The 21,920-nt window shown below is 48.0% G+C and overlaps 3 protein-coding genes and 1 long non-coding RNA gene across 7 annotated transcripts; 2 read left to right on the top strand and 2 right to left on the bottom strand.

Moving 5' to 3' along the window:
• Positions 1–2,043: 2,043 nt before the first annotated feature.
• Positions 2,044–12,087, top strand: LOC120689470 (SCAR-like protein 1). Of its 4 annotated transcripts, XR_005681221.1 has the most exons (12): positions 2,044–2,447; positions 3,933–4,096; positions 4,182–4,305; positions 4,381–4,501; positions 5,287–5,348; positions 5,492–6,582; positions 6,703–7,053; positions 7,171–11,057; positions 11,147–11,233; positions 11,322–11,441; positions 11,548–11,725; positions 11,882–12,083. XR_005681221.1 is itself a non-coding variant. In XM_039971740.1 (11 exons), the coding sequence occupies exons 1-11, from the start codon at positions 2,296–2,298 to the stop codon at positions 11,593–11,595; spliced, it is 6,204 nt and encodes a 2,067-aa protein (XP_039827674.1). In that variant the 5' UTR covers positions 2,044–2,295; the 3' UTR covers positions 11,596–12,087. The 4 variants fall into 4 exon arrangements, 3 of the variants coding, with proteins under 3 accessions (XP_039827674.1, XP_039827673.1, XP_039827672.1); XM_039971740.1 differs by having other exon boundaries at positions 5,290–5,348; positions 11,548–12,087; XM_039971739.1 differs by having other exon boundaries at positions 11,548–12,087.
• LOC120689473 (CASP-like protein 4B3) lies at positions 11,742–13,243 on the bottom strand. Its single transcript, XM_039971742.1, has 3 exons — positions 12,835–13,243; positions 12,595–12,733; positions 11,742–12,446 (listed from the first exon to the last, which is right to left on the bottom strand). Exons 1-3 carry the CDS (start codon positions 13,083–13,085, stop codon positions 12,255–12,257), a joined length of 582 nt encoding a protein of 193 aa, XP_039827676.1. The 5' UTR covers positions 13,086–13,243; the 3' UTR covers positions 11,742–12,254.
• A 1,360-nt stretch (positions 13,244–14,603) lies between these two features.
• Positions 14,604–16,554, top strand: LOC120689472 (amino acid transporter ANT1-like). The gene is made up of 3 exons (XM_039971741.1): positions 14,604–15,010; positions 15,109–15,804; positions 15,894–16,554. The coding sequence occupies exons 1-3, from the start codon at positions 14,810–14,812 to the stop codon at positions 16,293–16,295; spliced, it is 1,299 nt and encodes a 432-aa protein (XP_039827675.1). The 5' UTR covers positions 14,604–14,809; the 3' UTR covers positions 16,296–16,554.
• A 296-nt stretch (positions 16,555–16,850) lies between these two features.
• LOC120689474 lies at positions 16,851–18,807 on the bottom strand. Its single transcript, XR_005681222.1, has 2 exons — positions 17,913–18,807; positions 16,851–17,081 (listed from the first exon to the last, which is right to left on the bottom strand). It is a non-coding gene; the product is annotated as an uncharacterized LOC120689474 (long non-coding RNA).
• Between the last annotated feature and the right edge of the window lie 3,113 nt (positions 18,808–21,920).

Here is a 21,920-nt window from a genome sequence, read left to right as displayed (position 1 = left end):
GATCTCATTGAATTATTTTGCTTGCATCACCATGATTGCTATAGTAGGTCTATGCAAATATTAGATGAGAGTTAATTTATATAGAACCTGGAGCTAAAATAATGAAAGTAAGGAATTATTTTAGTTGCTTTTTCTGCAAAATAAACCACCAGCCAAATGCCTTGCATGTCTAGATATGTGGGCTAAGTTATATCCACTGGTCGGGTAAGTCTTGCTGAGTATTAGTATACTCAGGGTTTGTTGTTTACCCTATTTCAGGTATAGAAGCTAATCAGGATTCGCATCAGTGGGCTCGATGTGACGTCCTCACGTGTTCATAGTTATCATTTCGTTTTATTGGTTCTCAATCAAATTTCTTCCTCTCAGGTCATATTCTCATCCGCTGCTGTCATTTATTTTATATAAATTCTAAATTTAAAGTTGTTTTGTAAATATTTATATTATTAACTATTTTTGTGAAATTATATTATGCTGGTACCGTCTGTGCTCGCCGTCGCGCGAGACTTCTGGTGTGTTTCGATCGGCCTGTGGGTTGGAAACAGGCTGTCAGGTTACACTTAATTAAGCTAATGCGCCTGATGCGTTCAAATGATGGCCATTACGCTTAATTAAGCCGTTTAACTTGGCGGTTCTGTCACAGAAACAAAACACCTGCACATGCGTACACAGTACAAGTGGGTGCGTTGTTCGCATCGGGTCGAAATACAGGCCGCCCGTGGAACGACCGAACGGCGAACGCGCACGGTGTACCGGCGATCCTGGCCCTGAGCCCCTGACAAGTGACAAGCTGCTGCAGGTGTCGTAGTTTCCGGTCGGTTCGGTACCGATTGTTATTCAGACCAAGATATTGATCGGGAAGGTACAGTGTCAGGGGTCCACGTCAGTTAGGTGCCGCGGCACTCCGCCTTGAATACTCCTCCTGTAGGCTGTAGTATACTACTCGTCCAGTTTCTGTGGACCAAGACAGAGATCGACGGATTAAGAAAACGTTGACTGCTACCAAACGTAGATCACAGCGAACGCTTCATGCGAGTAGTACAAGTGACGAGTGCTAATAACAAAACAAACCACGAGATGAGGCAGCTGGAGACGGGCAGCTGAAAGCTCTCGTTGCCGGAACGTGCAGCTAGCTAGCGTAGAAGGGGCGAGCCAGGCTTTAAGCCAAAGCACTTTACTACAAAAACAAGCAAAACAAACACACTTCAAAAGCAAAACACCTTCGCTAAAAAGAAAAGGGCCTTCGTCGGGAAAGAAGAAAAAAACGAGGCGAATCAACCAATCGAGTACTCCAATGACTGATGCTTTTAACTGATGCCAGTTGTTTTTGCTGTGCCGGTACTGCCGTGACGTCTCATCCACACAAGCAATTGCCAAGGCCAAGGCCAGATGAAAGCTCAGCGGCCACTAACGGCGTCCAAGACCAAGTTGATAACAACGAAATTATCGCGCATTAAAAGGCGGTCAAGTGCACTCTACTCCACAGTACGTGACGTACGGGGCTCATGACCTGATCTAGTGATCTGAGTTCTGCCTCGCCTTTAGATTACTGCTCCTCCTGGACTCCTTGGTTTTGTTGGGCTTTACCAAACGCACTTGCTAGTTGCATTGCAGCTGCCTTATCGGATGAGTTTTTTTTGGGGGAAAATGTCGGAGGACATTAGTAGTCGTGATGAAACCAAATGATGATGAACAAAGAAGCGTCTGCGTCCACTCGTAGTCAACCCCCTTCTCCTGCCAGCTCAGCCGATTCAACGATGGGCCCACACCGTCAAAACCCAAACCCACCCCCATCCGACCCCTTAATTTCAGATCAATAAAACAAGGACACGTCCCAGGCCCACTGCTAAGCCCGGTACGAGGCTGACCGTGTGGCCCCACGCGGCGGACCACCGTCTTGCCCCCACCTGGCAGCTGGCGGAGCCGCCCGGGCCTCGCGCGGAAGCGGACGAGAATATCTCACGGGCCACGAGGGGTGGGTCCCGGGCGTCAGCGGCGCCCGTGACGCGCTGCGAAATAAGAATGTGTTCTCTGACGCGTAGCCGTATAAATCTCACTCTCACACCGGCCTCGTCTTCCTCACTCCACCGCTCTGAATACCCACGCGCTAAGCGCACCCGCGAATCTACCCACGCAGCGGGCCGCGAGCCGCGAGCGAGCGGGCCAAAGATGCTGCAAGTGGCGTGGGCGGTGGAGGTGGAGGCGGAGGCGGAGGCGGTCGCTCCAATGGTGGAGTCGTGAGGCGCTCGGGGAGGGAGGAGAGGGCGGCAGTGGTGGTTGCGGCTGCGAGCGAGCGGGATGATTCGGTACCAGATACGGAATGAGTACGGGCTGTCGGATCCGGAGCTGTACGCGGCGCCGGGGGTGGAGGATGACCCGGAGGCGCTCCTCGAGGGCGTCGCCATGGCCGGCCTCGTTGGCGTGCTCCGGCAGCTGGGGGATCTCGCAGAGTGAGTGCTCCTACCTGCTCCGATATTTTGTGCGGAAGCTCTAGGCTCTGAGCATAGCGTGTGATTTTGGGGCAAAAAAAAATCTGAGGCTTGTTCTGTCGCTCGCGGCCGATTGCTATGACCGGCCTTTTTCCTTGGGAGAGTTTTGTGTGTAGTGTAATGGGCAAATTTCTGAGCTCATTTGCTCAGTCTGAGGGCATCAGTCGGGTAGGGAATTCGCCTTTTGGCTTTGCTGGACGTGCTGCATTATGCTGGGAATGGTATTTGTGTATCGTTGAATTTTTGCAACTTCTAGTTCAATTTGGGGACATCATTGGTGTTGCTTTTTAAAGATGGTTTTAAGGGAGTGTCCTTGGAATTTCGGTACAAATTGGGGTCGAGGATCGGATTGGCATCCGGTTCAAGGGTACTGAGATGGGTGAATGTGGGAATTCAATTGTCTGGCATCTTAGGTTGCACGCGTTGGAGCTGTTTCGGATAGTTAAGCATAACAGGATTTATGAGATTAGATGTTGGAGAGTGCATCGGTTTCTATTGAATCTGGCATATTTTAAGGTAATATCACGTGACTTGCGCACATGGGTTGAGGTAGGAACACGCCCCAGGTTGTGAAGTATTTGACCTTGCTTGGTCACAACTTTCTGCAGCCAATGAGCGGGGCTTCATCAGAGTATTTGACCCGTGTTGGGTCTGTTGGAGGAGAATTTTTCAGTAATGATGCTAGCAAAATGCCAAAGGACATTGTGTTGTGAATATCATAGTTGAAATACTTTTGAGTCGCAATGTGACAGCTTGCAATACATGTGGAACAAATTTCCTTGCCGTTACAACTCTGAACTTGCTAGCCTTTCGGTCTATAGATTAAAAATGGACTTGTTTGAGGAAGCTATAGATGAACTGTGATAGTTTCTATTTCTCAATCATATGTTGGATCTCAGTTTTCCTTTTAAGAAAGGATAGCGACGATTTGCATTTTCTTTTTGTGAACTAAGTAGGTATATCATTCAAACCACGGGCTTGTTTAAAATTTTACGGATGCATATGGTTCTAGTTTGGGCTCAACTTCAGCATGAAAAATTCATCATGTTTGCTCTTTGTTGAGGAGTTGGTCGTACTTCTGCTTGTGTGTCAGAACATGTTTGCATATGTTTCGGTGTTTTCAAATTGATTTTGGTCAAATAGTCAAATTCAATGTTGATTTTTCATTTTTTTTCATAGTTTTGCATGTTATCATGCTCTCAGTTAGCATGTTCCCAGTTAGCACTGTTGTTCATGAATGCCCGACTATTCTCCTTAGATATGTTTGAAATATTGGATAAAACCAAGTAGCCAACTTGTTTATAATGTAGGAGTTGAGATGTTGATTGCTAGTACTAGTACCTGTTCTCTCCGAGTCTCAGTATTCCTGTCCTAATAGCACCATAATTTTTCAATAGAGATTATCTTTGTATATCAAGTGTTTTTGTTGGCCTCCATGTGCAATAGGTTTGCAGCTGAAATTTTTCATGACCTTCACGAAGATGTGATGGCGACTGCTTCTAGAGGACATGGTTTAATGCTCCGGTTGCAGCAGCTAGAGGCAGAATTTCCAGCAGTTGAGAAGGCACTTGTCTCCCAGACTGACCACTCAAATTATCCACATGATGATGGTTAGCCGAAAGATAGCTGTGCGTACCGTTAATTTCTTTTGGCATTGCTCTGATCTAAAGAAGTTCTGTGTGCTTGCTCTTGTAGGTGTCAGCTGGCATGCTAATCTTCAACTTAAACAGAATATGATCACACAAGGAGACATGCCTCGCTTCATTTTGGATTCGTATGAAGAATGCCGTGGCCCACCACACTTGTTCACTCTGGATAAGTACGCAGATGTTTCTTATATGCAAATTTACAACGAACATGTTTTCTGCAATTATGCACATGGATTGTTCTTCAGGTTTGATGTTGCTGGTGCTGGAGCCTCCTTAAAACGATATTCAGACCCCTCTTTCTTCAAGACAGAATCCAACATGTTAGAAATGGATGTTTCAATTGAAAAGAAGCATCGTAGAGTTAAGGTATGTAAAAAAGGGTCAACCCTTGCCAAGATTTTATTTAAAAAAACTCGCGCACTATTGTTTTCACTTTGTCCTGCATACTTGGTGTCTTTGCCTAATAGATAATGTTATGCGCAAACAGAACATGTGAAGTTAGCTGCTACTCTTCTATTTCAAAAGTCGAAAGTTATGGTAGTGCCTATTATGGTAACTATATTGGCTTGATTATTTTCTTCTTCTTTAAATTGATTGACCTTGCTCAAGTAATTTGAGAATAGAGTTTTTAATTAGAACACTGGTAGATTTTTTTTAGATTAAGGGAAAAGCCCGGTCTTGAACATTCATAGGTGAATGTCTACGACCACAGAGGAACACATCTGGCCACAAAGCTAGAAGTTTACATGAGTACTTAGACTCCAAACCTCCAACCGAGGAACACAAAACACAAGAAAGGAAGAAATAAGAAAGAAAGCGAAAGACTAAGCTTTGAACTTCTTCTACGTCCTTCCTTCAACCTTGCCTTGGTCCTCATTTAGAACACTGGTAGATTTTGGAAGGTTTCTCAAGCCAAGAGTACATTGTTCATCTCCCATTTGTTGATAATAGTTAATAAGTCGTCATCTCAACTGGTCATGCATTTTTTGAAATTGGAATCTGGCCTTTTCCACTAGGACTAACCCTCTTTGTATGTGCTTTATTCGCTCTAGTATGTAGATCTGGATACATCCAATTCTTTGAGACCCCATGTATTTTTTAAAGAAGCTATGCTCTTGAAATCAGAAACTTACTTACCTCTCTTCATTCAGAAGAAGGCTATGCGTTGGCGGAAAGGGGCAACACTTGAATCATTACTCATTGAAAACTCCGAGTAAGTTCGATGGCATTTTGTTGGTCACGACTAACAAGCATCACATGCACCCACAGCAACCAACATACTACGGAAAAATTATTCTATATGATTAGACCGAATTTACGATGTGGTGATACATCGATTTTGTGTAAAACTTGCAGATCTCACATTACCCCCAAGGATCGAACTTCTAGGAAAGTTCCACCTAGGACAACAAAGTTGAAATCCAGGCATCCACGGAGTCCTGATCATAAAACTATTAGTAGAATATGCAGGGAACATCTGCTCGAAGTAATTTCATCACAACAAAAAATTTTGTCCAGCTATTCTGGATGGCAGTACCATGTGAAATTTAGGTCAACTGACTCAAGTGAAATGGAGAATTATGGTGCCACTGTTCAATCTTCAGGTAAACTGGAACAGACTAAAATTGTTCCAATAAACGAATCTGATACCATGGAGACTATATCTGCACCCACTGATGGATCACCTTACCTGGAGCTAGGCGATAAACAAGTTCTCGGGAAACAACATGAACCTTTAGAAAAAGATGGCATGATCCTTGACTCAGGAAAGCTGCAGGATTGTCCAAACTTCCAGGTTGGCGAAAGTAATCACAGCTCGCATTCAGGAGATGAAGCGAGACATATATTAGCTGGGGTTCCTCCTGATCAAGATGCTAATGTCTGCAGACCTGATGACATTTGTAGTGATCAAGACAACTTCATTGATGCTCTTAACAACATGGACTCAGAAGGTGAGGCAGATCCTGAAATAGAAACTGAATCTGATCCCAGTGCCAACGTGGAGCGGACTGAATTGAACTGTGACAGCAAGGAAGGTAAAGATGCGTTGCATGTGGAGTCTCCAGAAGTAGGTCCTACAATAGACTCTTCATCAGGGTTCAACAGTTCATGCTTTGTTGGAGAACCAACCTGCACAGACTTGCCAAGTGATTATGCTCCTCCGGCAGTGTCAGCCACTAATGATCCAAGTTCTGGTTCACAATCTGGAAGACAATTGAATGGAGTTGATTGGACTAAAGGTGAAGAGCCTTTTGATGATAAGGATCTAATGGATGTGAGTTCACCATCTAGTGTAGCTTCCGACAATGCGGACTTACAAACCAATGAAAATCTCTATGGTTGTCAACATCACCAAGAGGAAACTTATCACTATCAAAGTGGTGATCATGCAGCTGTTACCCATAGTTCTGATAAACATTCACCCACGACATCTAGTGGTTTGGATGGTAAGTACCTAATCTTTTGATAAAATCTTTACCTATTTGTTACATTAAATTTAACTTTGCTCATTTTAGCTTTGTCACTATTTTTCTTTTACCAACGTAGTTACTGTCTTCTCTGGTCAGGTATGGTTATCAGCAGCAACGATTACACGGACAAAGTATATCATTCCGTGGAGCATGGCCAGGATGATACTTCTATGTTATTGAGCAAACATAACGATGTTTCAGAAGATGAAGACAAACTCAGTTTTGGGATTGCTGATGATTTACAGGAGATGGATAAAGAATTAGGAGGTGGATCTCTAGATACAGATACGTCAACTGGCATACTTGCATCATGGCCAGATATGGACCATGTTATGTGCATGAATGATGTAGAGATGAACAAGGCCAGTGTTACAGTTCCTGAAGAAATTGATACTGATACTGCCCTAACAGGTTTGGATCATGATGACAACCATCATCATCAAGATGGTATGTTGATCATTAGCCTTTTTTCCTTTTTCTTAACAACTAAAACTGCTTTGTTCAGTCGGGTCCTTGATATTGCATTTTAAATGCTTTATTTGGATGGGTGTTCTGTTGATTCAGGAATTGCACCAGAACATTCAGGCATGGGCAATAATCTACCACGTGGATCAAATAATGATAAGATTGCTGAAGACATGCATTCTTTACCAGACAATGGTCTATCAACTCCTTTTAATAAGGATATTGCAGACGATAAACAAATAGTTGTGCTTGAAGGAGGCACTTGTCCAACAAGCCTCAGCACACACAAAGAGGATTCTGTGCAAGCATCTGCCATGGCCAGGGACTTCTCTGGTGTTCAAGAGTTTGCAGCAGTAATTCAAGGTGTACCTTCTCAGGAGGAGACAGAAACTCATGCAGGAGAGACACTTGCACCCGAGTCCTGTGTGTTCAGTGATGATACAGAACCAGTGGAGATTAGCGTGCTTCTATCCCCTAGTACTTCCTCTATACCTGACAACAGTAGTTCATCTGTAGAACAGCATGCATTGACTGAAATGAAAGACCTTGCAGAGGGTGGCGAAGTTGTGGTTGCAGAAGAATCAACTACTAGCAGGTTTGCAGATGATATGGTACCTCCCAAAGTGGAGTTCAGTGATGCTACCTTATGTACTGAAAAAACAGAGGTTCTCACTTCAAATTCAGCTGAAGAAGGCTCTAGGCATGATCTGCGACTACAGTCTAGTTCTCCTATAAAGGAAGGGTTGGAAACAGTAGAAGCTACCCACAGAAATCTTGGGGAAGTAGATACATCAAGAGAATGTATCTCTAAAAAGAGTATGTTTCAGACAGAAAATGTTCCTCTTTGTGAAATAGAGCCAACAGGTGAAAAATGTAGTGACAGGGATGGTATTCAGTTTCTTTCCTCAGCACATGTTCCAGTAGAATCTGATTATCAAGAGGAATTACTAGAGGAGGCCAGTCATAATGCTGAAGTCCTCTCTTTGTGTGAGTTGTCCAAGGATGGTGCAGTAAGTCCGAAAAGTAACACACTGGAGAAACAACCAGAGAATGTTGGTCAAGATTTCGCTTGGGGGATGCCTGATCAAGATTCTAGTAGTACAAACCCATTCTTGGATCCTGCTTACATGATGCGCCACACTCAATTTTATCCCTCTCCCAGTATGACTGGCCAACCGTGTTCCCCTGAAGAACAGGATTTTCCTTCAGAACTTCTAATACAACATGACAGGATGGGAGCAGCTGTTGATTCCCGTTGGGAACCTGCGACTCCACCTGATGAAGCGCCGTTAGCATCAGAAGTTATGACTGAAGAAGATTTCAGATCCTTCCTCCATGAGTATCATGAGATAGATTTTTCAGCTGGCACTGAAGGTTGTTACAGTGAACCTGCCTCAGAATTCGACAATATTTCAAATGCTATGGTCAGTGAATCAGATTTTCCATGTTCTCTTTCTGCCTTGACAGTGAAGTTAGACCAGGAAGCATGTGTTCATTCTAAGTTTGGTTCTCAGTGTGCTGAATGTTCATCTACTATGGATATACAAGGTGCTACATCAATGACATTTTCTGGAAAAGAAGATCTCAAGGATGAGGCACCAGGAGTAGATTCTCATTTAAAATCTCATGCGTCTTTCGGTGATAACAGAAGTCCTGAATTAGATATACTCTCTGTTCCAGTGGATTTACAACAGGAACAGCATCTGTTGTCCCAAGTTGATTCTCATGGGTCTCCTTTGTCGGATAGAGAGAAGACTGATGAAGAATGCTGCTTCCCTTCAAGCAACGTTATTGAAGTGAAACAAGATCTGGAAGTTCATGCCGATCTTGTTCCACATTCTTTTATTAATGAAAATGTAGAGGAGCTGGATGTTGTTGTCCCAGTGGAACCAGAGGTAGGAGCTCGTGCCCTGGATGAATATGATAACCAGGATATTCCTTGTTCTTCAACTAGAGAGAAGAATGATACCCTTACTTTGGGGAAACCTGTTCTAGTCCAGGGATCAGAAGTTTGTGCCCTTGGAGAATTCGGTTCTCCGATTGTTCCATCACCGTCAATTGATGAGATTGAAGACAATTTAGAAGCCTCTGCTTTGAGGACTTCTTTTCAAGCAGAACAAGACTCAGAATGTTGCACCTCAGGTGAACATGATTCTCAAATCACTCTATCCCCTTTGCTTGATGATAAGATTAATGAACTGGATGGCCCTGCTTTGAGCAATACAGCCATAGTGGATAAGAAATCAGAAGTTTGTGATCCGTGTGGACTTAATTCTCGAATCACTCCATGTTTTTCAACTGAGGAAAATATACAAGAATTAGATCGCTCTCCTTTGAGCAGTTCTGTTTTAGTCGATCTTGAATCAGAAGATAATGTCTCAGGGGACTGTGATTCTGAAGTTACTCCATGTTCCTTGGTTGTAGACAAGGTTAATGAATCTGAAGATGTTCAACCAAATCTCATTTTCTCTGAGGAACAAGAGCAAGAAGCTCATGCATCCCCTGAATTAGATTTTCATGTTGCTCCATGTTGCTTGAATGATGATAAGGTTGGTGAAATAGAAGGTCCTCCAGAATGCAATGGCCAGGTGAGACCAGAGAAGGAATCTGATTGCTCAACTGAATTTGATTCCCAAACTGCACCATGTTCTTCAAATTCACCAGTACTAGCTGACACAAGTGCATTGGCTTCTACTCCTGCCATGGAAACATATCAGTTTTCTCCTTGTCTGCCACCTGCTGTACAATCTCAAAATGATTCCTACGAAGATCCCCAAGCTCAAGCACCTCCCCCTCTCCCTCCTCTCCAGTGGAGGCTTGGAAGACCTCGTCTAGGGCTTCTGAGTGGAAAAAGCTCTATGCCTGAGCCTGCAAGGAGAATAGATCCAGTTTTGCAGGCATCAAGCCAAGACATGGATATCAGATTAGGTTTGCCCGATCGAGTGGATAGATCAATAGAACCAGTATCCTCTCAAGCGATCAAAGACAATACATATCGGAGTTCCTTGTTAGATGATAATGATCACAATGTAGAATTCGAGAGGTCATCAACCAGTGTTGTAGTAACTGATGTTGCAAGGACTGAACGCTGTTGGCAATTCTCAGAAGCTTCAGAGAACATTAAACAACAGGGCAATGTTTGGTCATCATCACCAGGAGTAGATGATCCTGTGGATGCTGGGGTCGCACCAGCAGCAGCAAATGATTCTGGGACGACACATGAAATAGCCTTATACTCATCAAACCCTGTGTTTCCATTACCTACAGATGAACAGCAGGACCCTCAACTGTACATCTTATCTTCAGATTCTAAAGAAAATAGTGGGAATGGCAACCCAATGGATGTTGCTGGTGACATGGAAAGCATCTCAATAAAAGGGCACGATTCTGAAAATAGGTGTTACCAGCAACCTTGGGATGTTGAATCGTTCTCAGGGACTTCAGACCATGAAGAGCATATTACAAATGCATCAGAGGGTGGTGGAAAACATCAGTCTAGTGCAAGTGAGGCAATTTTGGACACTGAAAAACATTCTGCAGCAGGCACGTTGTTGAATGAAGGGAATAGCCAAGAGAGTCGACATTTACAGGAACAAAAGATGGGTAGTTTTGAGCACGACCAGTCGGAAGGCTCATTGCCCAGCTCAGAATCAATGGCACCTCAAGATTATCCACATGATGAATATAATTTGGAGAGAGAAAATAGCCACCGGCCTAGCAACCCAGGCCCATTAGTGGCATGGCCTGGTGATAAAAGTAACTTCTTCAGTGGTCTTGACGAAGCTAGCTTGGGACATGCTGAGCAGCCACCTCTGTTGGGATGGACTGTTGGACCTCAGATGATTCATCCTAAGTATGGTATGTCAGTAGAAGACAACTTCGAGCCAAATATCACCAATAATCATTTAATCAAGAAGCCTATTTCGATAAAAAACATCCCAAGGAATCCACTGGTTGATGCTGTTGCTGCTCATGATAGAAGCTCGGTACGTTGCCTCCATCCTGATTTTTTTTTTCTACGTGTGTAGCCATGATTCCAGTAACTAAATAACTAACACTGTCTATACTTCTGCAGATGCGAAAGGTTTCAGAGCTTGCACCATCAACTGACAAGCCAAAGCCCAACGAGAGAAACCTGTTGCTAGAGCAGATAAGAAACAAGGTCGGAGAATAAAAATGTTTTCTCCATTAAAAAAACTAAAACAATTGTGCTTTCAATCTAACTTGTTTGATGTTTGCTTTTCGATCAGACCTGCAGCCTGAAACCAGTGGCTCCTGCTAAGCCAATAGCCATGGGATCTCCTGCTAGAGCCAATACTAGAAACTTGAAGGTTGCTGCAATCATAGAGAAGGCAAATGCCATCCGACAGGTAGGCTGTCCGCAGTCAACTTCCCTTCTTTCTGCGAGGAACTAACTTCCATTTCGATTTTAATATTGCCCTTTTACTTATCTGTCTTGTTCATTATCCGGAACAGGCAGTGGGAAGTGATGACGAAGACGCAGATAGTTGGAGTGACGCATAGATGCTCATCTTCATCTTTTGCCCCCTCGTGGTGTTCTTTCCAACGCGGAAAGATGCCAATTCATCAAGGACATCGTCTACATGTCGGGGTTGCACAGCCATGTCAATTTTTGGTTAGCAATGGTAGTCTCCTGTATAGCAGGGGCGAAGCCGGCCGAAAATCTCACCGGGGTCTGCAGTGTTGGATAATGGGGTCATCTACCATAGTGTACAGTAATTTTCTATAGGATATGCTGAAATTCGTCGGGGTCTGACGACCCCAATGCTAAAGGGCAGCTCCGCCCCTGCTGTATAGTATATGCTCATAATCTTTTTTTAACCCATTCTTCTCTTATTCTTTCGACCGATTATTTGTATACTTAGCCTCTCCCAGCAGCAAAGGCTGTTTTGGGGGACATGATCCGGGGAGAGCATATGCATATTCTTCAGGTCTATGTAAATTAAACAGTTCTAATCAAACAGATCTATCTACTTAGTAGGATTCTGGCATCAATGATTCCATACAGACCTTAAGTTACAAAAATATTAACACTCTCGTTTACTGACTTATTAATCAACGATCACCAATCAATTGGAGGTGTATATGCACACTATTGTAATTTGTAATCATGTAATGTGACATTGTGACAGGAGAGAAGTGAGAATTGTATGTGCAGGAGACTATACAAGGACTTCCATGGAAAGGCTGTACCCGGAGACGAGAGCAGAGAGGCCGATGGCCACGAAGGCGAAGAAGGCCATGCTGATGGCCGCCGCCGCCGAGTCGGTGAACAGGTTGTCCGCTTTCTGGCGCATGTAGTCCGTCACCGGCGCCGCCGCGGACATGGCAGATATCAAGAAGTAAGCGACGACCTGCACCCACGATCATTCCAGTTTCCTTCAGATAAACGAGACAACCAAACGGCGGGCGGAGAGACGCACGTCGCCAGGCTGGCCATCGGTGGTTGGAATTGGATGGGATCGTTCCGATGTGATGATTTCATCCACCCAACGAACTCACCTGGTCTCCGGCGAAGTCGACGAGGGCCGACGCCTTCCTCGTCCCGATCAGGTCCCGCCCGGAGCCGAGCCGGTGGGCGTCGCGCAGGACCTGCGCCGTGGCGTACAGCCACGCCACGATGGAGATGCCCAGGCAGTAGCTGCACGGCCGGAGCAGGAACGCCAGCGATCTCAGGCCATGGCCAAAAAAAAAAGAAAGAAAGAAAGAAATGCAATGCGTTGATTTGATTTGAGGACTGACTTGTACTCGGGGTACTGGCGGAAGTCTTGGCTGCCGCCGTGCTGGTTGGACGCCATGACGACGAGGGCGAGGAGGGAGAAGAGCCACGCGAGCGCCCGGAGCAGCAGCCGCGCCCGCGCCGGCGCGCCCTCCATCTTCCACCGCTCCACCATCGACCTCACGCCGCCGGCGGCCGGCTCTTGCTGCTCGCCGACGCCATCGACGGCGGCCGCTTCCGGCGCCGGCGCGTCGGCCGGGACGGGCGTGGACATCGGCGGATCTTGGGCGGTGGTGGTGCGCGCGCGTAATTTAGTTGCTTTCCCCGGACGGACACGCGGACGACGACGACGACAACTTTTTAGACGAGGCCGAAGGCGGCGAAACCGACGTGGTGGCTGTGGTCTGTGGAGATAGACGGGCGTTGCATGACGACGGGCCTGCGCGGGCACACTGGCAAAAGGGTGATGGATGACGCCGACGCGCGACGCGCGACGCGGTTTTGGCTTCAGTCTTTTGCCGGCCGCCGCTCGCATCCGCTTGTTGGACGCGCGCGTCGGGCGTCCGGGACTCCGGGTAATCTGTAGACATTCCCGGCGCTGTTGGTAGGCACAGCCTCACAGGCAAAAGGGAGACGCCGGTGTTGGTGTTATTGCGCGAGACAACAAGGGCCAGATTATCTTGACAGCCTGGCGTGCCATCCCTGAATGCCACGATGCAGCAGAGGCAGAAGCGTGGGCATGTCTTGAGGGTGTCCGGCTTGCTGCTCAATGGATACATGAGCCGGTTATCGTTGAGTCCGACTGTGCAAGGATCGTCCAAGCCATGCAGGAGGAGGAGGGTAGATCGGCCCTCAGTTTCATCTTGGCGGAGGCAAAGGACCATGCGCGGCTGCTTCCTGGGTGGCGAATGGTCAAGGTAAAGAGAGAGTGTAATTCAACTGCAAATGAATTAGCTCATTTAGCTAGAAGGAACACGCACTCGGCGGTGTTGCTAGGACGGGCGCCTGCGTGCGTTGATGACATCGCCAAGAACGAGTCCACGACACAGGCAACCTCACCACGAGACGGTGATCATCTGAACCTGAACAAATCACCACAGTGCGGTACTGCCCAAGGGCGCAGCTTCTGCTGCTTGCACTTCTTCTGTAGTTCTGTGCACACCATTGAGCTACACGGGCCTACGGCTACGGGCGCGCTTCACGTGAGAAATGACAGGTGTTACTCGGGCCGTGACAGGTTGTTAGGCTACGTGGGCCTGCATCCTCGGCCTTTAGCCCCATACTGTATGTCCATGAGACCACCCATCGTAAATCCTTTTTCATTTTAATTCCCTCGAGCAACTCAATCCAAACTCGGGCCCAAGGTATATTGGGGGGAAAAAGCTTTGACAAAAGAACGGCGGTTCCAAATAAATACGGGAGTTACATGAAGCTTTTCTTACCAAAAAAATAAATAAAGAAAAGACACGGGAAGATGTGCTCAATGATTGATGATATCATTGATCCACTGCCACATTACCTGTTTCTTGTCCTCTTTAGGTTGTTGTTGTTGGCGTGATACACATCAACGATCCAGCGTGCTCCACGCGGCTCCTCTTGTCCCTCCTTCACCAGAGCCACTACACATCTCCACGTGTACCCATTTTCCAGAATTCCAGAGCCCAACCGCGCCAACCCGATCGATCCCGACGAGTCGACGACGGCGAGCGGCCCACCCGATCCGCAGCCGCTCGGATTTCAGCTCGGATCCACTACACGGCTCACGTTCCGGCCAGACGACGAACACAGTTCACTCGGACAGCAGCCGCGGCTACCCGGCGACCCCACAGCCGCCACGCCACCTACCAAAGGATCATCCAATCCATTCATCCTCATCCTCGCGCGCGTCCATCCAAGAACACGGAAAAAAGAATCGAGAAAATAGCCTCGTCGACGTCAGTTCAATTTCAGCTCCTTCATTCGGGAGCTCAGGTGGTTCTCAAGGTTTGCCGGGGGTTGATGGCGGCGGAGCCGAAGGTGCCGCTGCTGGAGGGGCGGAGCGGCGCGACGCCCGCCCAGACGATCGGGAACATCGTCGTCTCCATCGTCGGCACCGGGGTGCTCGGCCTTCCCTACGCCTTCCGCACCGCCGGCTGGCTCGCCGGCGCCCTCGGCGTCGCCGGCGCCGGCGCCGCCACCTTCTACTGCATGCTTCTGCTCGTCAGTACTCAAATAGTCTTTCTTGATTAGTCGGATAATCTTTGCGCTCCATCTCCTTAAATTGATCCAGAGTTTGATCCTTCCTGTTCATCCTGTAGTTGGACTGCAGAGACAAACTGCGCGAGCAAGAAGCAGAGGTCGAGGAGCATGGCCACCAACCTCGCTGTGGCAACTACACCTACGGCGACCTGGGCGAGAAGTGCTTCGGCCGGTTCGGCAGGTGCTTCACGGAGGCCACCATCATCCTGTCCCAGACCGGCGGCACCGTCGCCTACCTCGTCTTCATCGGCCAGAACGTCTCCTCCGTCTTCGCCGCCGAGGGCGGCCACGGCCCCAGCCCGCTCTCGCCGGCCGCCGTGGTCCTCGCGCTCCTGCTCCCGGTCCAGGCCGCGCTCTCCTTCATCCGCTCGCTGTCCTCCCTCGCGCACTTCAGCATCCTCGCTGACGCGTGCACGGTCCTGGCCGTGGCCACCGTGGTGAAGCAGGACGCCCAGCTCCTGGCCGCGCGCGGCGGGCAGCCGTTCGCCGGGCGGAGCGCCGTCGCGGGGCCCTGGGGCGTCGCGTTCGCCTGCGGCTTCGCCGTGTTCTGCTTCGAGGGGTTCTGCATGACGCTGGCGCTGGAGGCGTCCATGTCCGACCGGAGCAGGTTCCGGTCCGTGCTCCTCCAGGCCATCGCCGGCGTCACCGTCGTGTACGTCTGCTTCGGCGCCTGCGGGTACCTCGCCTACGGCGACGCCACCAAGGACATCATCACGCTGAACCTCCCGAGCAACTGGTCCACCGCCGCCGTCAAGGTCAGGAAAAGTCCAGTCGTTGCTAATCGGCCCGGCCATCGATGCCGACGCCAAGCAAGCATAACCTCCTCCTGGTTCGTGTCCGGCAGGTGGTGCTGTGCGTCGCGCTGGCGCTGACGTTCCCGATCATGATGCACCCGATCCACGAGATCGTGGAGGCGCGGCTGCTCGCGCCGGGCGGGTGGCTGCGGAAGCACGGCGGCGGCGGCGGCTGCGCGCTCGAGCGGGCGGCGCTGCACGCGAGCCGCGTCGCGGTGGTGGCGGCGCTGTCCGCGGCCGCGTGCTTCGTGCCGGCGTTCGGGTCGTTCGCGTCGTTCGTGGGGAGCACGGTGTGCGCCTTGCTCTCCTTCGTGCTGCCCGCGCTGTTCCACCTCCGCGTCGCGGGCGCCGGCGCCGGCGCCGCGCGGCGCGCCGTGGACTGGGGCGTCCTCCTCTTCGGGCTCGCGTTCGCCGCCCACGGGCTGTACGCGGCCGTCGCGCGGCGGCACTGACGTCTGCAAGACTCGAATCTCTCTGTCACGTTGGTTTTGTACAAAAAAAAAATTGATACGGTTCGAACAGGCCCGCCTGGCCTTTTTTTTTCCTTTTTGAAAGATTCAGGCCCGGCCCACTGCTACACAAATGTTCATGCATCAGGTGCTCAGAACAGTGAGCGGAGCCGAGCAACGCAAAGTCACAGGTTCAGAGCATTGCAGATACTGGAGTTTCACTGTAACACGTGCGCACCCCCTTTGAGGCTTTGACCCGTAACAGTCTCAGAATCTCCCGAGGCCGCTCTTCCTTCGTGGCGTGCACGGTCTAGTCTGATTATAATACAGTAGAAATTAAACTCGATTACGAGGCCCACGATGCAGCTTGCAGCAGCGCTTTGCTTCGTTTACGCGCTAACCCAGACCAGTAACAATCTTCAGTCAGGAAAAAAATGTGCAGCAGCGTTTCAACGAAGGAATAGGAGTTTTTAATAATAGAAAAACAAGAGAAGAGGGAAAAAAATGCAGTTCTCTCCACTGCCTGTACACACTAGTACAGGTACTAGGAGGAGCCTCTTAAAAAAACGTATTCAAAACTTTCACGAGAAGAACAAGGGGTCAGGCTACATGCCTGTACACACTACTACACCAGCCGCAGTGACCTGACGGCTTTTCCTTTTATTATTACACGCTTCCTTCGATTCTTTTTCTTTTTCGGCGAGGAACAGGGAGGTGTCGTGTCATGGCATGGGCCGTTGGGCCATGGAGTCCGGCGGCGTAGAAGATCCGGCCCCCTACCTACGTGCCCTGAAATGGCAGTCATCAAGACATGGCGACCGGATTGGAAAAGGCGACGAGGCTTGTGTCTCCGGAGACCCCCGCTGTAGTCACAACTCACTGTGCAAGCTGCGGATTTGGCTTCTCTGGCTAGCAAGTGCAAAAAATGAACAAGCATGCATCGAAAATACTTAAGGTGTGTTTAGATCATTTTGTATTTTATATTTTTATGTTTTTGGAAGGGAATTTTTAATATTTAAAATATTAAATGTAGAATAATCACAAAACTAATTACGGATCTCATCTGTAAACTACAAGATGAATCTAATGAGCCTAATTAATTCAGCATGAAAGAATATTTATTGTAGTATTACTGTAGCAATTTTGTATCTAATCACATTCTAATTAGGCTCATTAGATTCTCTCGCGATTTACAGTCCATTTGTGTAATGCGATTTATTTTTTAACTACATTTAGTACACCATACAAATGATTTACAAAAAAAATTATATTTTACATTTTGGGATCTAAACAAGACCTTACAAGATCAATTTGCTTACGAGATTGACTGTCTGATTCAAGATGAAAATTCATTCGTCGATTATAAAAAGGAAAAAAAATACTATCACAAGTCACTGTTTGGACCTTTAAAAAAGTCACTGTTTGAAGAGTAACTATACTACTGCATAGGAGCAACATATATAGGGCCATGTTCATTTATTTATTCTTAGCAATGATAACATATGCATATGCATGGGGTAGGGAGTAAATTATATGCTCTCTGGTTTTAAAATGGGTGAATTTTGCAGCAGGAGATGATGGAACATGCTCTTGAATCCGTTAAGTCTAGCATTTACTCACCCTTTTGTACGGTAGCAAGTAAAACCGGGCGTGCCCATAACTTTGCGAGCATGCATGCATGCACGAACACGCCTCACCTCTCGCACGGATATGGTAAAATAATCATGGAGCCAGCAGGAGAGGAGATACCTCGGCCTGCAGCAATGGCGTCAAGCTGCTTGATGAGACTACGACCTCTCACCTGCATCGCAGCAATGTACAGGAGACGTGAAGAGGTTGATTTAACTTCTTAAGAGAGAGAAAGAGCGAGAGATCTGGGAAGAACTCGATCGATCGATCGGACGCCGGCGTGTGTGTGGTAAGAACAAGCCGTGGAGCTCAGGATAGATAGCGCTTCAGATTGATAGACAGAACCTTGAGAGAAAGAGACCGAGCAGATCGATTCGCACGTCTCTCGATCTCTTTCTCCTCATGGCTCCAATCTAGTGATTTCCTAGGCGCTATCCCTCCTGAGCTTCAAGGATTGTTCCATACCCTTTTCCTTCTCCTCAGATCTTCTCTCTCTAACTACCTAGCAGCTGGGTTATTCTTTGTGGATGAACAAGACCAAGCAGCAGCTAGCAATGGCGCGGCTGGCCACGAGAGAGCAAAGACAAGGGCGCAAGAACCATGTTTCATGCATGGTGAGAATGAGAGATAGAGAGCAAGAACATGAGGCGCGGTGAAGCTGCTTAGGTTTGTGTAGCTAGATAGAGCCAACCAGTGAACTAGTGCTGGAAGTGAAGATGGAATGGCCCCCAAGTGCCCTGCCCTATTTATAGTGAGGAGATGATCACTAGACTCTACTCTCTCTCTCTCTCTCTCTCTCTCTCTCTCTCTCTCTCTCTCTCTCGTGAACTGTGGAGTGAGACAACTGTCACACTTGTTGAGGCAGCATGGGGGAGGGAAACGGGGGAGCTAGTAGGCCGAGTCTCCGGCGTTTCTACTCCAAAGCCTTTGCTTTCAACTGAAGCGAGCGAGCGAGCGAGCGAGCATGGGTGTGGTGTCCAGGCCCAGGCCATGGCCGCGAGCAGCTTCTTCATGGCTCCTGCCCTAATAAAGCGTGGTGTCACTACTCTGGCACCACACGTCCTCGCCTCGCCTTTCTTTCTCCATCCATCCTCCTCCACGAACCGTATCAATAACAACATGACACAGGCTAGAGACAAGGGTGCTCCATCGATCGCCATGAATGAATCCATCGTGAACAAGAATTGTATTGGCCGGGTGAGGGGGGGAAAACACCCCGCCCGGCCCGGCCGGGTACAGTGCTAGGGCACTACTGCTGGTAGCTTGGCAGCTTGCACGCTGCACGTAAGATTTCTGACAGCAGATAATCTGAGAGATATTTCTGACACTAAATCATTCCCTCGCATCAATGTAAATCCCTGTACCTACCTGCTCTGTGTATACGCATCATTCGTGCTATTTTTACTTGTTACTGTTACTGTTCCTGATCAGATCAGCTACACTTGTTGTATTTGTATATATATTTAAACATGTTGCGTAGCATGCATGCATGCTGGGTTCTCCGTGTTGTGTGGATGCGATAGATGGCGAAAGAAATTAAAATCCGGCGATTAGACAGCAGATAGACGATAGGTAGCTTTAGTCAGGTATCATGGATCTAGCTTTTGGTTTTATCTGCCCATGATGCGAGAAGACCTTGACCAGCAGCTTGTGCATGGTCAAATGCATTGCATATGCCAGTACTAGTGCCAGAAAGACAGAAGCTTGTGCATGGAGCTAGCATGATCAAACGCCCATTTAATCGTCTCTTCATTCCTAACAGTGCTCGAGTTGTGGAAAAAGGGGCGTGCAGGGTACACTGAAGAATGTATGTACAACCATAAAGTGAAGCAGGGCACTATTCAGATCAGATCATCAGTGGATCAAAAGCTCGGTTTGATCAGCACTAATCACAGATGGAGTACGTGATGAAGAAAGCTACGGTTACCTTTTGAGCGGTAAATAATCAAAGCGGTAAGAGAGGAGGTTAATATTCTAAAAGAAGCAAGCAATGCAAGGAGAGATTTTGGACAGCAGAGACGACGATAGGCAGCAGCTAGGGCAGCATCCTCACTGTAGTATTTTCGACAGCGCATTCAAATCGACACATAGATGTGCCAAAACCATGTTCATGAATGTAGCATTCACGAAAAATTCAGTGGATGTTTGTAGGACAGCCATAAAAAAGGCTGGGCCCCACCCGGCTGCTTCAGAACATAGCTACAGGGCCTGCGGCACGCGTATACTACGCACACCACTAGCTAGTACTGGTTCAGCTTCTCTTTGAATGATTTAGGGCTACTCAAATATCATTTCTGAACAAGCTACTAGGATCAATTCTTCTGCTTTATTTCTGATCCATGATCAGTAGATTTGATTTGATTTGTCATCGGGGTAGAGCGCAGAAACACAAAAGCATGGAGATTACTAAACAGTAAACAACATTCTGAAGAAAGCTAGCAACTAGTACCAAGTAACAGTCAAAGGTTTTGAATGTCTGAGTGTAATTTGGGCAGGCAAACAAGGACTGAAAGAGTAAGCAATCGTGCCCAAACCAAATGCAGCACAACTGTAGTAAAGCAAGTGTATTGTTGTAGTTGGGGTTGCAAAGAGACGAATCCACAGGGGATGCGGGCATCTGGACGCGCCCCGGCCCGCCATATCTCCTGATCAGGGGCACCTCTTCATGGCAAATGTCAGGCCAGCTTTCCGTGGGGAATTAACTGTGTGCGCTGCTGCGCTCTGCCGCCTGCCTCTCAGCCTCTGCCTGCTTGCTTGCGCCGGGCCTCTCTCTCTTCTCTTCTCTTCTCTTCTCTTCTCTTTTAGGCCTTGCTGCTGAGCCCTGCGTGAGCGGCGGCGAGCGGTGCGCGGAGGTCATGCATGGGCTCTCTCGACGGCAGCTGCCTGTTTTTGGCTGATCACATCCGTGTCTCGCCTTTCCCCTGCATCATGCCCTGTGGATTTGCCTGCTTTTTCCACCATACTACCAAACAAATCCTTTCTCGTGTCGTTTGGATACTGCTCCAGGTACTAGTACAGATCATGCCAGTATTCCCTGCTCTCCGAACATCTCTATCTGAAGGTTTTACCATACCCAAAGCATGGTAAACTAGTTGGCTGATCATAGTAATTTTGACTACTACCTTGCATTGTAGTACTACTATAATACGGAGTGGAGTAGTACACAAGGGAACGCCATTAACCGGGCGGGTGCCTTTTTCAGTGATGGATCCAGGCCAACCCAACCCAACCCGGCTCACTTTTACTTTACCGGATGGGCCAGATTGGACGTAAATCACATCCATGTGCCATTAAACCCAAGCAAGAGGAGAAAGACTGAAAGAGAGCAACGCAACGCAATAATAGAAAAGGCTGCAGCAGCTAGAGGGGAGAGAGGAGGGGGGAATTTGAAATTTCTCCCTGCCACTGCAAAGCTCATTCCTGAATCCATCCAAAAACAAATAAATTTTGTACGCGGCCAAGTCTGACTGCCCTGCCGGCAGCGGCAGCGGCAGCTCAGCAGTCAGCGCATGGCCATTCCCGTCCCCCCTGCCATGCCTCGCCTCTCAAAGACCGGGCCTCTCGTACCATACCGCTCCCAACTACAGTAGGAGTCTAGGAGTACAGTGCACCACTTAATCTCAATCGTCACAAGTTTGCAGTCAAATGCAGATGAGAGATGCAGAACTGAAGCTGTGCTGTGAATCTGTTTCGAAATTTCAACTACTGGAGTAGCATGAACTTGGAGTCTTGCACCTCGCGCAAAAGAAAAAAAAAATGGTCTCAGTTTCATGGAAGAGAGAGCACATGTTCTCTTTGATTTCCTTAGAGTAAGGGGCTGTTTGGTTGCCCACCCTCACTCGCCACACCATACTTGTGGCTGCCACGGTGCCTTGGCTGGTGTTTGAATGGGGTATAAGTAAAGTCAGCCACAGCAACACCACAACAACTTTGTGCGTAAATTTTCACCACGGTTGTGGCGGCCGCTATGCTCGCCACACCCGCCACAACTTTGGTGGC

Source organism: Panicum virgatum, chromosome 9N (genome assembly GCF_016808335.1).
Source record: "Panicum virgatum strain AP13 chromosome 9N, P.virgatum_v5, whole genome shotgun sequence".
Taxonomy (NCBI): Eukaryota; Viridiplantae; Streptophyta; class Magnoliopsida; order Poales; family Poaceae; genus Panicum; species Panicum virgatum.
This window is presented reverse-complemented; position numbering and strand designations above follow the sequence as displayed.